General features: G+C 37.2%; 1 protein-coding gene across 1 annotated transcript; it reads left to right on the top strand.

Moving 5' to 3' along the window:
* Positions 1 to 226: 226 nt before the first annotated feature.
* zcchc10 (zinc finger, CCHC domain containing 10) lies at positions 227 to 16,498 on the top strand. The gene is made up of 4 exons (XM_073067272.1): positions 227 to 309; positions 7,857 to 8,018; positions 12,134 to 12,172; positions 15,480 to 16,498. Exons 1-4 carry the CDS (start codon positions 269 to 271, stop codon positions 15,730 to 15,732), a joined length of 495 nt encoding a protein of 164 aa, XP_072923373.1. The 5' UTR covers positions 227 to 268; the 3' UTR covers positions 15,733 to 16,498.
* The last annotated feature ends 261 nt before the right edge of the window (positions 16,499 to 16,759 follow it).

Here is a 16,759-nt window from a genome sequence, read left to right as displayed (position 1 = left end):
TTAAATTACATGGTACCAACGGAAGTGACAAGTACCAGACTGCATTTTTGAGAGTGCCGATTAGCAAATATAATTTTGACCTAAAGAAAGCAAATTCATTTTTAACAATCTAAAATTATCCCGGCCTCCAGAAAGCATTTAAACTCGGGAACATTGAGTTTATATTTCTGTATTTCTGCATTTCCGTCCGCACAGCTTCCTCTCCCAGGCCTGTTGAGAACTCTGGATTGTTGCCTAGAGACGGCCTGGTGCATTTCGGGAAGCCAAGATGGCGACACCTATGCATAGGCTTATCGCTCGCAGGCAAGCGTGAGTATACGGGTTTCCTTTAATTTTCGCCGTTCAGTGAGAGCAGGGGACCGTTGTTATGGTTTTCTTAAGTCTCTATTGTTTGGAGGATGCGTGCATAATGGGCTTTATCTGGGGGGTGAGGTTGGTGAAGTAGTTTCCATCTTTAACCCAGGCCCCAACCTCTCACCAAATGTCTAGTGGCGGTCGAGTTTACACAACCGCGTAAAGACCCTGCTGTGCACTTGAATCATCGACATGGAGTAAACTTGTAGTCGCGAAGTTTATCCCTACAATTAACACAGGAAATACTTAGCAGTTCAAGCAACATCTGTGAAGGGAGGATCAGAGCTGACGTTTCAGCTTGATGACGGATCATCAGAATTGACACTGAAACGTTAGCTCTGTTTTCCCGCACCTGTTGAATTTCTACCTTTCACTTATAAACATTTTATTTTGTTCAAAATAACCATCTTTTTATCATAATTTGTTTTAAAGCAAATAAAACGTTCTGGTAATGGGTGTAATTTTACAAAGCATGTATCCTTCACATTGTAAGGCAATGATTTGACTATTCTAGTTTTTTTCGGCGTGGTGATTGAGGGATAAATACTTGTCGATCTAATGTAATGCCGCAACTTTTTTAACATATACACAATACCTCGCTTCTGAGATTGCTAACAAGGTCATTGCTTATGTATACTCCTAATTTGTCTTCAGAAGGTGATGATGTGTCGTCTTCCTAATACTTTACAATCATTCTGGAATAGATAATACTGGTTTTGCTGTGTAGAAGTTTGAAGATTTTGTACAGATGACAAAGGACCTGTTTTAAAATCAGGATGAAATGTGACTTGGATGGGAGCTTGTAAGAGATGGTGTTCTGGCTTTGTTCTCTGATGTAGTTGAGTGGGAAGATTTGGGGGGTGTAAATCAAGTAATCGCAGTTTATTTTATAGACATTTTGCATTTAAACCCTCATTCAAAAGGTGGTATTTCCAACATTGCAGCACTTCTTCTGTATTGGATTGGAATGTTCAGGTCTCTTTCGTTCATTTGTTATGTGCTGTGTCGTATTAGGTGATCATGGTCTTTCCAAGAGCATGATTGTTCTTGGCAATTTTTTCTATGTAAGTTGTTTGCCATTACCGCCTTATGGGCAGTGCCTTGACAAGATGGATGACCCCAGTCATTATCAGTACTCTTCAGAGATTGTCTGGCGTCAGTGGTCGCATAACCAGGACTTGGGATATGCACCAATTGCTCATATGATCATCCACCACCTGCTCCCATGGCTTCATGTGACTCTGATGGGGTTGGGGTGGGGGGGGGGGGAGGCAATGCAGATGCTACACCTTGCCCAAGGGTGATCTGCAGGGTAGTGAAGGCAAGGAGCACCTTGCACCTCCTTTGGTAGAGACGTTATCTCCACTCAGCCACCCTTCAGGACTGTTAGGGAGCTTAAATCTTCAATTGTTTGGTTCAGATGTGAGACTATTTTGAATGAATAATGGCCATTCTAAATCAAGATTTAGAAACTATTCTAAATCAAGATTAGTGAATTTCACTCTGTAATAGTTAAAGATCTTTTGTTCCAGTTTAGTTTCAATTCGTTGTTGAGATTTCTTAGGTGCTGATTGCATTCCTTACCTGACATTAGTTTAAGATTAAACCAATCATAAGATATAGGAGCAGTATTAGGCTATTTGGCCTTTGAGACTGTTCTTCAAAAAAAAACATTGATGCAGGATTCAAACCTGCACAGTGAAACCCTAATGCATTTCTAGCCTCGACTACTGTGCTCACCACGACAAACAGTTCACAGACTTGGTGTTGTAATTGACTCAGTGGTAGGCTTCAGCTCACCAGACTGTATGTTTCTAAGGCTAACTGTTGACTCCTGCTTCATGTCTTCAGCTGATGATACAATGTCTGTGTTACCACTAGTTTTACTTCTAATATGGTTTTAGCAAATTGAAATGTTCTACTATCCAAAAACTTGAGAAGAAAATAGCATCTTTAGTCTTTTGTGTCTCTTTAAGTGCAAGTTGTCTCTCAAAAATAATCTTAAACTCTCCAAAATTTCTAGATTGTCAAAAATACAAACTAGGTCTACCTATACACAAACAAAAGAAAATCTGCAGATGCTGGGAATCCTTAGTCATATGCAATATTATGCATTTTATTCTTTATTGGTACAAATTTTATTTGAAATACTTTTGTGTATTGGTGTCTCAGTTTGTATTCCTGTACAATGGCTAGTTATAAAAACATGAATTACCACAATAATTAATCATCTAGATTTTAAATAATTGTGAAAAGCATTTAAATGTCTCCCATCTTTCTTAATATTGTTAAGCCATCTTACTAGAATGTTGTATAGTTAAGCATCATTCTTTTGCCTAAATGTTGCCTAAGTTCAACACTTAGGCATGTTGAAAGCTAAATCTCTTGCCTCCTTCAATTTTACTTGTTTCATCGCTGTTCATGTGTAATCTGCAGATCTTCAGAATTGTCCATGTTCAGTTTCATCATTGTGTTTGCCACTCTCATCCAAAATTTAGTAACTTTTGATTTGTTTGTGTTTCTTTTCATCTTTATAATTCAGCATCATTGGTAAATTTAACTAATTGGCTCCAATTTTCTGTCTTCCACATTAGTGAAATACGTTGAAATTAATAAGTCTCAACAAGGGCTTCTATTTTACCTGTATCTGTACTTAAGCATCTCACTTCTAAAAAGTACCATTAGTTTTCCCACTCTCAGCCAAGATATTTTCAATTTCAGTGTTTATGTGCATGTTCAGAGTTTGATTTTATGTGAAACTTGAAATACAATTTGGAAACTCATCATGGCATTTTCAAGCTCCACTAAGCATTTGTGTAGTTCACTTGGAGTTGTTATTCCTCAAATAAATTAAGGAGATTGGTCAAATAAGATCTGTCACCCATCATGTGTATGAGTATTGTATAGCCTCTTTTCATTTAAATTGCATTACTCTGCACAAACAGTACCGACATTCATGTTTATTTAAAAATGTTATTTCAGAAATGAGTTTGTACTTTGAATTGTATCTTCACACAAAAGTATTTCCAATGGTAAAATCAAATATTATAAATAATTGCAGACCCAGAAAACTTCTAATCTGCAGTGGGGAGGAATGTTTAATGTCAAAATATTCTTTTTGTATTTGTCACTTATTGAGTGCCTGAAAGATATTCTTGCTCCAGACTTTCCATTTTAGAAGTTGACAGTTCCACTTGAAACTGCTAGCATTGCTTTTTGTAACTGCTTTGAAGTTTGGAACTCCAGAATGAAGGCAATGAACACGAACTTGCCTCAACTGATTGCCGAAACAACAACAGTAGGTTTTGTAGATTATCAATCAAGAAATGTAAATTTCTGTACCATTCCCAGCCCTGGGGTTGCTGGCTATACCACCAAGCTTATCTCTGTAAATTGAAAGATTTACAGAGATTCTACATTTGCATGTAGAAAAGTAAGTTTATGATAAATTTCTTAATTTCAATTTAATCAACTCTATTCAAGTATTTGTATCATAGTGTCCTAATTTAACAAAATAACAAGGACAGTTTTTAGTTTTTGATTTTCTTGAATGTCATAGATGTTCAGTTTCGGTGATGGTTTTATCACCCACTAATTCTATAGGTAGATCAATTGGCTGTAAAAAAAAAGCAACTGGGGCAATGGGATCTGTCAGTAGTTTGCTTTTACTGAAAGAGCCTGTAATCTGTTGGACTTATTGATCACCTAGCCAAATTTTATACCCAGAGATTCTCAGCAAGCAAACTGAGATTTAGTTTTTTTTATATATATATTGGAGGATTTGGCTGTTTTGAACTTTAATTTATTTTCAGTATCCTGTATATATTCTGACTTTTTATTTTGTATTTGGAAATATACCCAGATTCATATATATTTAACATGAGCAAATTTATGAGAAAACTGCTTTATTTATACTAATTGATGTTGAAGACTATTGCCGTCAAATAGTTATTTGTTACTTCTGCCGGCAGGAATTTGGTACAAAGTATTTCAGTATCAGATTTGGTAATCTTGCTGAGAATGTAATCATGTAGGAAAATAAAGCGGGAATTAAGTAATCAGACCTTAGTGTCTGCTCTGCCTTTCAATGAGATCAAGTTTGATGGCTCAGTACCACTTTCCAGCACTAAACTGATATCTTTTGATTCTTTTACTGTCAAAAACTGTATCAAACATTTTCTTAATATACTCTATCACTGTGCCTCCATATCCTTATTGCTTAGAGAATTTGAAAACTGATCCAACTCTGGGTGAAGATGTACTATCTCATCTTATCCTGAATGGCTGCTTCATATTTTTTTGAAAATGCAAGGCATGATACTAAATACTGTAGTCAGGGAAGACATCATTCCTTTGTCTATCCACTCAACCCTTGAGAATTTTGTACATTTAACCCCTATACATACACACCCAGTCTGCTCGATGGCTTTTTCTTGGAAAACCTGCTATTGCTGTAATCAGTCTGTAGATATCGCTGCATTTCATAATGCAAGTACAGTGGATTCCCGTTAATGTGGCTATCGTTAGAGCAGCCGCTTATTTGACAGGACGCTGTTGTCAACAGTTTCTAACTAGCATCAGGCGCACGCACTAATGGGGCTGGTAGACACTATGCCTTAGAGCAAGCAATTTTTGAAAGGTGACACGTGTGTGTTTGTGTTCAAAAAGCAGTGATTTTTGTCACTGACAGTTGGTGAGAAATGAGCAGGAAGAAAATTCAGAACTGTTCTGCTCATTATGGTTTCAAAAATTCAGGCTTGGTGATGCCAGAAACAGTTGGGAGTGAAAATGAAACTATTTCACTACTTCAACAGGTTATGAACTACAAAGAATTTGAGGGTGTGGACAACCACCTCGCATGTTACAATGAAAATGAAGATTTGGAAGATACAAACATCGAAGGCAGTCCATTACATGCACTAGGTCCTGCACTGATGTTGTTCATTTACAGTCAATCAACAGATGGAGTTTAACCCAGATAAGTGTGAAGTGGTTTATTTTGGTAGGTCAAATATGATGGCAGAATATAGTATTAATGGTAAGACTCTTGGCAGTGTGGAGTATCAGAGGGATCTTGGGGTTCGGGTGCATAGGACACTCAAAGCAGCTGCACAGGTTGACTCTGTGGTTAAGAAGGCGTATGGTGTATTGGCCTTCATCAATTGTGGAATTGAATTTAAGAGCCGAGAGGTATTGTTGCTGCTATATAGCACCCTGGTCAGACCCCTCTGGGAGTAAACTGTGCTCATTTCTGGTCACCTCACTACAGGAAGGATGTGGAAACTGTAAAGTCGTCAAGTCAACTTTTATTGTCATTTCGACCATAACTGCTGGTACAGTGCATAGTAAAAATGAGACAACATTTTTCAGGACCATGGTGTTACACGACACAGTACAAAAAACTAGACTGAACTACATAATAAAAAAAAACACAGAGAAAGCTATACTAGACTACAGACCTACACTGGACTGCATAAAGTGCACAAAAACAGTACCAGCATTACAATAAATAATAAACAGGACAGTACAGCAAGGTGTCAGTCCAGGCCCAGAGGGTGCAGAAGAGATTTTCAATGACATTGCCTGGATTGGGGAGCATACCTTATGAGAATAGGTTGAGTGAACTCGGCCTTTTCCCCTTGGAGTGAAGAAGGATGAGAGGTGACCTGATAGAGGTGTACAAGATGATGAGAGGCATTGATCATGTGGATAGTCAGAGGCTTTTTCCCAGGGCTAAAATGGTTGCCACAAGAGGACACAGGTATAAGGTGCTGGGGAGTAGGTACAGAGGAGATGTCAGGGGTAAGTTTTTTACTCAGAGAATGGTGAGTGCGTGGAATGGGCTGCAGGCAAAGGTGGTGGAGGTGGATATGATAGGGTCTTTTAAGAGGCTTTTAGATAGGTACATGGAGCTTAGTAATATAGAGGGCTATAGGTAAGCCTAGTAATTTCTAAGGTAGGGACATGTCCGGCACAACTTTGTGGGCTGAAAGGCCTGTATTGTGCTGTAGGTTTTCTTTGTTTCTAGAACATGGCAGTATACACTGGATTAATTTCTCTGTTGATAACTATTGAAGATAAATTACTGTTTTTTGTACAGTAGTAATTTCCATAGCGTTCTTTCTGTATCTCATTTAAATACATAATTTGTTACTCGGATAAATGGTAGTGTATCTTTTTTATAACATTTTAACTATTTCCATGAAACTTCACTTAATTGGGAGAAAATGTCCTGATGTTTCCCAATTAACCGGAATCCACTATATATTCTTCTCTGGGAATATCAAATCTGCACACAATATTCCAAGGAAGGTCTCACCAGTACCCAATATAATTCTTTATTCCTGTACTCCTTGACCGAAATACCCCTAGCCATCCAAACTATCTGTAACATACCTGAGATAGGTGATTTTGGAATCTATATACATCAGATTTTGGTTAATTGGAACACATTGGGAACAGTACATTTTGGCCCAATTAGCTGAAGTTCAATGGAAGTAGTTTTAAAAAGACAAACTACCATTTAATTGAGTAACAGATTATGTATTTAAATGAAATACAGAATTAGTTGGAACATTACCAATATTACTACAGTACTATAAAACTGCCTATTAGTTATCAACGGAGGAATTGATAAGTGTTCACTGCTGTATTCTTTTGACCGTAAATAAACAAAATCTGAGCAGACACCTAGATAATGCACTGCCTTCCTGCATGAAGTAGTATCAAAAATTACTGCTTTTAATTTGGCATTGGTCAATCCAAATCAATAACATAACACAAACATATGCAACTGAAGCTATTTTAAAAATTGTTTGTCCTAATCATCGTGTAGTGTCTAACAGCTACACAGGTGCATGTAACTAACGCTAGTTAGAAACTATTGCATCCACCAAATCCTAATTTTCATTGTAACGTCCAAAAAATTAGATGGCACCTTCAAACTCTTCATAGTTCCTAAATTGCTGAAGTGGTGGATTAATTTCACTTTCACTCCAGACCATTTTGGCACCTCTAAGCCTGAATGCTAGAATCCCCAATGAGCAAAGCAGTTCTGAATTACCTACTGCTTATTTCTCAGCAACTATCAGTGACAAATATCACTGCTTTTTGAACACAAACATACACAAGTCTCGCTATTTAAAAACTGTTCACACTAAGCATGATGTAGTGTCTAACAGCCACACAAGTGCACACAACTGATGCTAGTTAGAAACTGTTTGGCAGCAGTCTCCGCCCCAATTAGGTAACATTGTGTCCTAAATAAATGAAGGAAATCCCAACTATTCTATCAACTTGTTTTTGTTCTTTAAGAATACTCCCAAATAAGCAGCTGCTGATAACTGATGGCCCAATTAACCAGAATCCACTACTTTTAGATTAAAGACCACACTTCACAAAAATATTGAATAAAACCAAACCCCAAAACGGGTTTGTTTAATTTCCTCAATTGTGTAATGGAAAACTTAGCTTGATTTAAAGTTTTTTTTTGTTCATTTTAGGGAAGCTAATAAACAACATGTTCGATGTCAAAAATGTTTAGAATATGGTCACTGGACCTATGAGTGTACTGGAAAACGGAAGTATCTACATAGACCATCACGAACCGTGCAGTTGAAGAAGAGTTTAAAAGAAAAACAGAATAAGTTAGCATTACCAGCAAGGTAGGTTCATGTATGTTTGTTATCCTATTTCTGCAACAGTTCAGTGGATTAATATGCTGCAGTGCATGGGTTTCCTCGTGTATGATTGAATTCTTGAGGTAAGAGGAGGGAAACCACAGTTGACTTCCGCAGTCTCAGATAGAACAAGGGAACTAAGAATTTTGGTCGTTAATCAATACTACTGCCAGAAGCATGGCCCGCCTTGTGTAACAACTTGAGGTTCTACATATTTGCTTGCATGTAAAACATGCTGTACGAGTGTTACTGGTTTCTTAAGGTTGTTCTAGCCAGGGGGTGCTAGTGGGTTTAAGCTCCCACTACCTATTAAATTGCCGGCCAGTGGTGTGGTGGCATCGGCACTGGACTTCAAAGTGAATGGTCTCAGGTTCGAAGCCGGCTCCTTGCATGCTTTCCATCGTAAAGAAAAAGCAGACAAATGCTAAAGAAATGACAAGGTTGCCACTCGATGCGCCACAAGGCGAGGAGAGGAGCAACAGCCTATTAATTGCTCCCAATGGCATGCGTCTCAAGAATCCACTTGACAGCCAAGTCCGGTTCCTGGTCTTCATGTGTGGCTTAGCTACTAAGCCCAGCAGAACCATTTCTACTGACAGGAGAAAGGCAAAGGCTGCTTACTAGTGTCTTACCACCTTACAGTTTGGGGCAGATGGAGCTCATCAGCCGTGATTGGCAGCTCACCTAGGAAAAGGTCAACTTTGATCTCAAACCTCCGCTGCCTTGCAGAAGGCTTCGTTGGGAAGGCGTAAGAAGGAAACTCCAAGGAAAATATCCGGAGCTGGAGTCCCTCAGACAGTCCTACACAAAGTTCAACGCTGACTGGCAATTCCTACAAGGCTGCTGCTGCTGCCAAACTATATTGGACACTGCCATTCCTTGACTCTGTCATCCTCTGTGTGGAGAGGGGGATCCTACTATTACGTGGGTAACAGCTTGATCTCCAAACAGATATCGGACTTGCGCTTCACATAGACAACTGGGACACAACATCCATGGTTGACCCTGATCAATAGAGGGCTTCAAGAGGTGTTAACAGCTTCCGAGAGAAGGGCATTAAGAGTTACTTTTAAACAGAGAGAAGTGGGGTAGTAAGAGGAAAATAAGAGGGGAAAAAAGAGGAAAATAAGCTTTTGTCCTTGGCTGCCTTCATTTCATCTTTATGAAGCATTATTTGAGTATGTAAGATAATTACTCCATGTTAACTCCAGTCTTATTGAAGTACATGGGTAAGAACATGACATATGGAATATTATATGGGGAAGAATCACAAAATAAAATCAAAGTATTTTTATGATATTTGTTAATATTGAGCTTCGAAGGAACCTTAGTCCTTGTACAGAAGCCACTGAAAGCTAATGTGCAGGGTCAGCAAGCGATTAGGAAGGCAAATATTAATGTTGACTTTTATTACAAGATGATTTAAATACAGCAGTAAAGGTGACTTACTGGATTTATTTAGGACTTTAGTGAGCACACCTGAAATAGTGTGTATAGTTTTGATGTCCTTTCATGTAAAATAATGAGAGATTGCAATGAATATTCACCAGACTGTTGAAAGTAAATTTATTATCAAAATACATGTACTTCACCATATACGACCTTGAGCTCATTTTCTTTGGGACATTGTAAATCCAAAAACCATAATAGAGTCAATAAAAGACTGCACTCACAAGGCCAACAAACAACCAACATGCGAAAAGTGACAAACTGTGCAAATACAGAAGAGAATAAAATAATAATCAGCAATAAATATCAAGAACATGAAGAGTCCTTGAAAGTGAGTCCATATTGATGGGCAAATGAAGTTTAATGTAGTTAACCTCACCTGTTCAGGAACCTGGTGGCTAAGGGGTAATAACTTTCCCAGAACCTGGTAGTGTTGAGTCCCGAAGCTCCTGTACCTGCTTCCTGATGGCAACAGCGAGAAGAGAGCATGACCTGGGTGGTAGGGTCCCTGATGGTGGATGTTGCTTTCCTACAACAGCATTCCTTATAGATGTGCTCAGTGAAGGGGAGGGCTTTACCTGTGATGGACTGGGCAGTATCCACTACTACTTGTAGGATTTTCCATTTTAGGGGATTGGTTTTTCTATACCAGACTGTGATGCAACGCCAGTATATTCTCCACCACATATCAATAGAAATTTGTCAAAGTATTAGATGTCATGCTGAATCTTTGCAAACCCTTAAGGAAGGAGAGGCGCTGCTGTGCTGTCTTTGTAATTGCACTTGAGTGTTGGGCGCAGGACCGATCCTCTGAAATTATAACACTGAGGATTTTAAACTTGTTGACCTCCTGTTCCAGGAATAGGAGGTTTATCATAAGAAATGAGATTGAATAGACAAGATCCAAATTTCTAAGATTTCAGATAAATAAAACATAACTCATGGAAACATGCAAAGTACTTATAGGTGTTGATAGGGTTATATAGGGAAGATGTTTCTCCTCACAGAGAACCAGGGGTCAAAGGTCTCAGAATAAGAGTGGACCATTTATAACTGAGAAGAGAAAGAATTTCTTCACTAGGACGGTGACAAATTGTTTACCCCCGAGGCTTTAGGCGTGTTCATTGCGTTCATTCAAAAGTAAGATTAGTATATTTTGTACATATTAGAGATATGTCTAACTGTTCCTGAGCCTGCTGCCCGATGGTAATAGGAAGAAGAGAGCATGGCCTGGATAGTCGGACACTTCCATCATAGATGCTGCTTTCATGTGCCAGTGTTCTGTGTAAATGTACTCAATGGTGGGGAGAGCTTTCCATGTGATGGACTGAACTGTTTCCAACACTTTCAGTAGCCTTTTCAATTCCTCAGTATTGGTGTTTCTATACCAGCCCGTGATACAACCAGTTAGGAGACACTCTGCAGTGCATCAATAGAGGTTTATCAAAGTTTTTGATGACATGCCAAATCTACACATTCTTAGAAAGCAGAGGTGCTGTCGTGTCTTGTGAGCTGGTCCAAGGGTAAGTCCGCTGATATGTTGACAAAGTACTTTAAAGCTACTGACCCTCCCCATCTCCATTCTTATAATAAGGACTGGCTCATGGATGTTTGCTATGGTCAGCAGATCATCTGCTGTGACAATGATGAATAGTGAAGCAACTCCGGTGGTGTACTCCTAATTTTTCTTCTATCTCTCCCACTGCATCCCACTTGCACTTGCCCTGTTCTAGTTTTAACCTCTGGAACGTCCCTGCTGTCATTTGTCTGTGATGTCAAACTGTGGAATTTCCTTCCTTAACCTACAAATGCATTTGTTAAGAAAAGGCTTAAAATCCACCTCTTCAACTATCTGGTATAATATCTCTGAATTTTGTTTTTTTTTGTGTGGGATGCTTTCTATCTTTAAAGGTATTGTACAAGTACAATGCTTTTCCTAAGCTGATCGAAAGCTGATTTAGATCTAAATTTGTCTGATTGTTTTTGATTGTTGAACTCCAGCTATGTGCAGTATGTGATCAAGAGTATAATTAGATCAATTAGATGTGTTTTTTTTTCCAGAAAGCATGAAACTCGACCTGTGAGTTAACTGCTTGGTGGAAAAGCTAGATAGTGTAGTTTAGAACGTAAATCGTAGAACTGTATGGCACAGTACAGGCCCTTCACCCCAGGATGTTGTGCCGACTTTTAACTTTAGATACATCCACAACGTAGACATTATTAATGAACTGTGTCAATATCCTGGCCCAGCTTCATTTTGCTCTTCATCAGTAATGAATCCAGGGAGGTATGTGCTTTTTGGACTCAAGATTACAGGAATTCTTAAACTGATCTGGTTTAATTTTAACAAACTCTCTGTGAAAGGCTATTTTAAATTTGCTTAAATCAGCATTCAAAAAGGCCACATCCTCAAATTCTCTTGTTTTACTCTGAGTAAATTGTACAAAAGTAACGTTTATAAATATATTTTGGGAGGAGGTTGAAGAGGAATTTGCTAAAAATTTGTCCAGTACCAATTATTGTCTCAAGTTTGGGATAAACACTTAACAAATTTATTCTGCATTTGTATTATGTATGTCATTGGGTAAGATTTTAATATTATTGAAAATAAAATATTTAACCAAGAAGTTAATTGTTTTAAATTCCAACAGTGGACAAGGAAATGCAGAAAAGAAGATAAAGAAGAAAAGGTAATCTTAAAATAGCCATGATCTTATTATATAACTCTTCTCCATTCCTGCTGTACACTACACTACTATTAAGATTTCAGTTCCATAGAGAATAGCGCCTGTCAGAATACCATCAGCCTGTTTCTTCCAACCTTCTTAGCATGATCCTCAATAATAACACTTTCTTCTCAACCCCACCATTTCTCACTGATATCAACTCTTGTCCCATACTTCACATGGTTTTTTTTGTGACTCTTGGAATCAATTATCGATTTCTGGAACTGTCAGTTTGTGCAGCAAGTACAGTATATGGTGTACATGTTTAAAAGAAGGCAGTTTGGGTTTGAAATCGATGTAGAAAAAACTAAATATTGGGAAATGTGGTCCTCTCGAAATTGCCTTGACTGTTCAAGTACATTTTTCTAGATTATTTTTCAATGAATTGACTTGGGTTTTATTTGTATGTTTGATTATAGGGAATTTTTGTGACTACTGGTTGGTAACATCAATCTGGATCATGATGTATAATTGCCATGAGATTTCATAGAATAGTTTCGTGGACTAAAGCTCTATCCCTCAGTTCCAAATGTTGAAACATAAGTATCTAATTTTTTAAAGATCGATATTGACCAAAACCACAATGAAATGTGTTCTTTATATCTGAGTGTTATAAGTTAAACAGCAGAACTCTAGGCAAATTCTTCTCCTCAACAAAAAAAACTTCAGATCTGAAGTAAAAATAAAATTCTGAAAATACACAGCACATAAGTATTGTGACAAAAATCAGATTGTTTTATTTGGGCACTCAGTAAATGTGACTATCCATGGGGAATATTACCTTGTCCTGATACAATAACATGACATCATGTTTTCTATCAATACAACTAACTTATTTTCTGTGTATTTACAGCAGCTTTCAGTTTCACTCATAGACAAAATAATATATGAAATCTACTTCCACAAAAGTTTAGATTAAATGTTAATAAAGCAGTGGTTTCATAAACTTCACAATATTCCAAAGAGCTTCAAATCCAATTTACACCTTACAGGGTGCTGCAAATGACTATTAATTAAGCCTGTGATCCACATCTTTTTGTGGGGAAGGTCAGATTGGTTATCTGAATCATTTTGGAGGGCCAGTCAAAGGTTTCTACCTTGTGTGAGTCTTCTCAGTGAAGCCCCAATCTGGTGCATGTTCAGCAGCTCCATTTAAATTGGTCCATGAAATGGAGAAAAGTTTTGGATAATTCTTGAACAAATGTAGGTAATTATATTTAATTACAGTATTTTTAATTCTCTTTTAGTCTAAATTTTAATGTAATTACTAGCATGATCGTTTTTTTAAAACAGAGTTGGAATGCTTTTTCAATGTTTCTAAATATCAAAGATCCCAGAGCTAATGTTTAGTTAAAACATGGCATAATGTGAACAGTGTCAAAGCATTTTTTGGGTGGTTCTATCAAACCAAAATGTTGTGCAAGCCTTTGCTAATCGAAAGCCAGTTTTGCAGCTTTAAAGCAGGCTTTGAAAATTTGCTACACGTTAGTGTGGGCCAAGAGAATACAACATGGGTTAGATGATGAGCATGTGTAAAAATCTAGTGTTTTTATTGGATGTGAAGATGCATATTGACAATGCTCCAGCAAATTCCTTCCCTTCCAAAAGCCATATTACTGTACATTAATCTGGTACCACGTTTGAGGATTTAAAAAGATATAAAAGTTGTATAAGACCTATGTTGATCCTTAAAGTCAAATGCGTAGCTCTATTTCAAAGGTATATTGGAAGCAGAGTCCTGCTGAACTTTAAACGAATGTGTGAAGTTACTTCGATCTAACCTATTCTGAAGGTTTAAAATAGTACCCTGCCATCATGCACTATACTAAAATTGAGAACAAAGAACAGCAATTAAAGTAAGTACAACAGATGGAATTCCTCCATGCCCATGTGATCCAGCACAAACATATCTGCAGCAAGTTATTGTCTTGAAGAACATTTGATTCAGAATCATTAAATTGCAGATAGAGCAGCAGGCATCACTGCACATTGGATGCTTTATACAAAGGCCACTCTTGCACTTTATGATGGGATTTTCTACTTTTATCAGTGTTCCTAATTGGGAGTATGATTACAAATAAGGCAAGTAACGGAATCCAGAATGTAGAATCCAGCCATTACAATTACTCACTAGGTCTGAGGTTCTTCAAATTTCTTTGGATGAGAGTCAGGACTTCATAATGGATGATCTAACAGTGTATGTCACTGCTTACAGGAAAACATTCAAATGTGACCTCAATCATGTCATCTCTCAGCCTCCTTTGCTCCAAGAAAAACAGACCTAGCCTATCCAATCTCTCCTGATACAGTGAATCTAAACAACATTCTTAGAATCTTTTCTACATCATTTCCAGCTTAGTCATGCCTTTCCTATAGTGTGACAACCAGAACTGCACATAATACTCCAAATACAGCCTAACCAATTTTTTATTTGATTTAATTTATTGGGGTGGATTAAAGCTTGGTTAACTGACAGAAAACTGTGGGAATAAGTAGGAAATTTTTTAGTTCAAAGATTGTAACCATTCAGATGCTGCAGGGATTACTGCTGGTGCTTTAAATGTTTCTGAGTGCCAGTTTGATTTCTGATATGTTTGGGGCTTATATGAAAATAAATTTGTGGCTAGGGTTGAAGTTTACAAGAATAAGGAATGATCTCATTGAATTGTACAAGATGACTTACAAGCTTGACCTCCAAGTCATAAGGATTGTGCTTCCCCTAATAGAAAGAGAAAATAAGAAAGAAACCATTATGGTTAGTGATGAGGTGGTTTCACTCACAGAGTGGTGAACCTTTGAACTACTCTGTTTGAGAAATGCAGAGTGTCAGTCACTGAGTATATTCCTGAAAGAGTTCAATAGATTCTTGTATATATAAAAAAAAACAAATCGAGGCAGCAAAATATTATTAAGGTAGAAGATCAACGATGAATTTCTGAATGGTGGAGCAGGAACAATAGCCTGAATGACTTACTACTCTTTCTAATGAAGTAAATTTTTCATCTCAAGAATGGATATGTTATACTTTGATTTCATCCAATAGAGGAAGAATTCTTAGTTACAGCCAATATGTTTTCAGCAAACTGGGTAAATTCAGAATAATTTGGCAAATACCATGCCTAATTAAAACACAGAAAAGCAGATATAAATGTGTGTCACTTTTAAGATGCATATTATATAGCAATTGGACAAGTTACATTTTTAAGCTGTGACTATATTTGATCATATTATAAGAATATATTATGCCTTGTGTATTTACTTTCATTTCAAGGTCTCAGAGCATTAGCAGCAGCAGTAACAGCACTTCTACTGATTCATCGTCAGACAGTGAAACATCATCCAATTCATCCACATCAGAAAGCAGCAGCAGTGATGATGACAGTTCATCAACTGACAGCTCCTCATCTTCCTCAACCTCCTCATCAAGTGAAACGTCATCTTCAGATTCGGACTCTGATTCTAGTTCCAGTAGTAGTATTAGTAGCTCTGATGAAGAACCACCAAAAAAGAGGCAGAAATCATGACAGTACTCTTTGAGCTGATCTGCAAGTTTCGTAAGCATCCTTGCAATTTGAAAAAGTGTCTTTTTAACGTAACTTAAAAAATAAACTAGCTTCTTACAAAGAAACTGTTATAGACAAATTATGAATCAAACGTGAAGTGTTTGCCTAATGTTTGTGACCTTCAAATGTACCTGTCTACAATGAATTTTTGGTCATTTTCTTTAAAGTGAATATTGTCCTTTTTTTCCTGTAGTGCACAGTAATTTTCATAAATTAATGCATCAGCATGCAAATGTTAAAGTAGTCAGGGTACTCTGATAATTGAAAACCAGAAGACGTTGCATCAAATGTTGGGCTACCTGGCTCATAATATGTCATTGTGAAGAAGCTATCGACTTGGTCTCATTTCTCAAATCTTTAAAATTTTCTATTTCTTCTTTCCACTCCTCAGATATTTATTTATTTCACCTTCTGTTTATCAAATTATGGACTGTTGCTTCACAATTTGTATTCTGTATAGCAGTAAGACTTTTTAAAGTCAACTTCCCCTTTGGAGAATGACTTAAATGTGTGCTATTTGATTACTTATTTGTCAAATACTGAAATATATCTTCAAAAACTTCAAATATTGTAAAGCTAGTGGATATGCTCTCAACCTTGTTTGTGAAATTATTCCCAAAAAGCTATCAACAATAATTCACCTTTATAAGATGTACCATTGTTAAATGTTCTCTGTGCTATTTTTATAAATCTCAAATTAAATCTGTCCCCATTATTCTTACCCATACATGATTGTCTCCCTTTTTTAAGCTTGCTTTGTATGCATTGTTTTGGAGAAAGTGCATCTACTTAAATTGAGACAAGGTTATTCAGTCAACAAATTACTGCAAATTTGAACTTAAAATGGTGCACCTTTACTGTTCCAGTTTATTAATTAGCCACTGAGGTAATAAAGGCAAAAAAAATTATGTACATGTCTTGAGTGAATTGAGCATGTATAGACAAGTGTGAAAGGAAAAAAAAATCAAGATACCCTACATTCATAGGG

Source organism: Hemitrygon akajei, chromosome 15, assembly GCF_048418815.1.
Source record: "Hemitrygon akajei chromosome 15, sHemAka1.3, whole genome shotgun sequence".
NCBI lineage: Eukaryota > Metazoa > Chordata > Chondrichthyes > Myliobatiformes > Dasyatidae > Hemitrygon > Hemitrygon akajei.
This window is presented reverse-complemented; position numbering and strand designations above follow the sequence as displayed.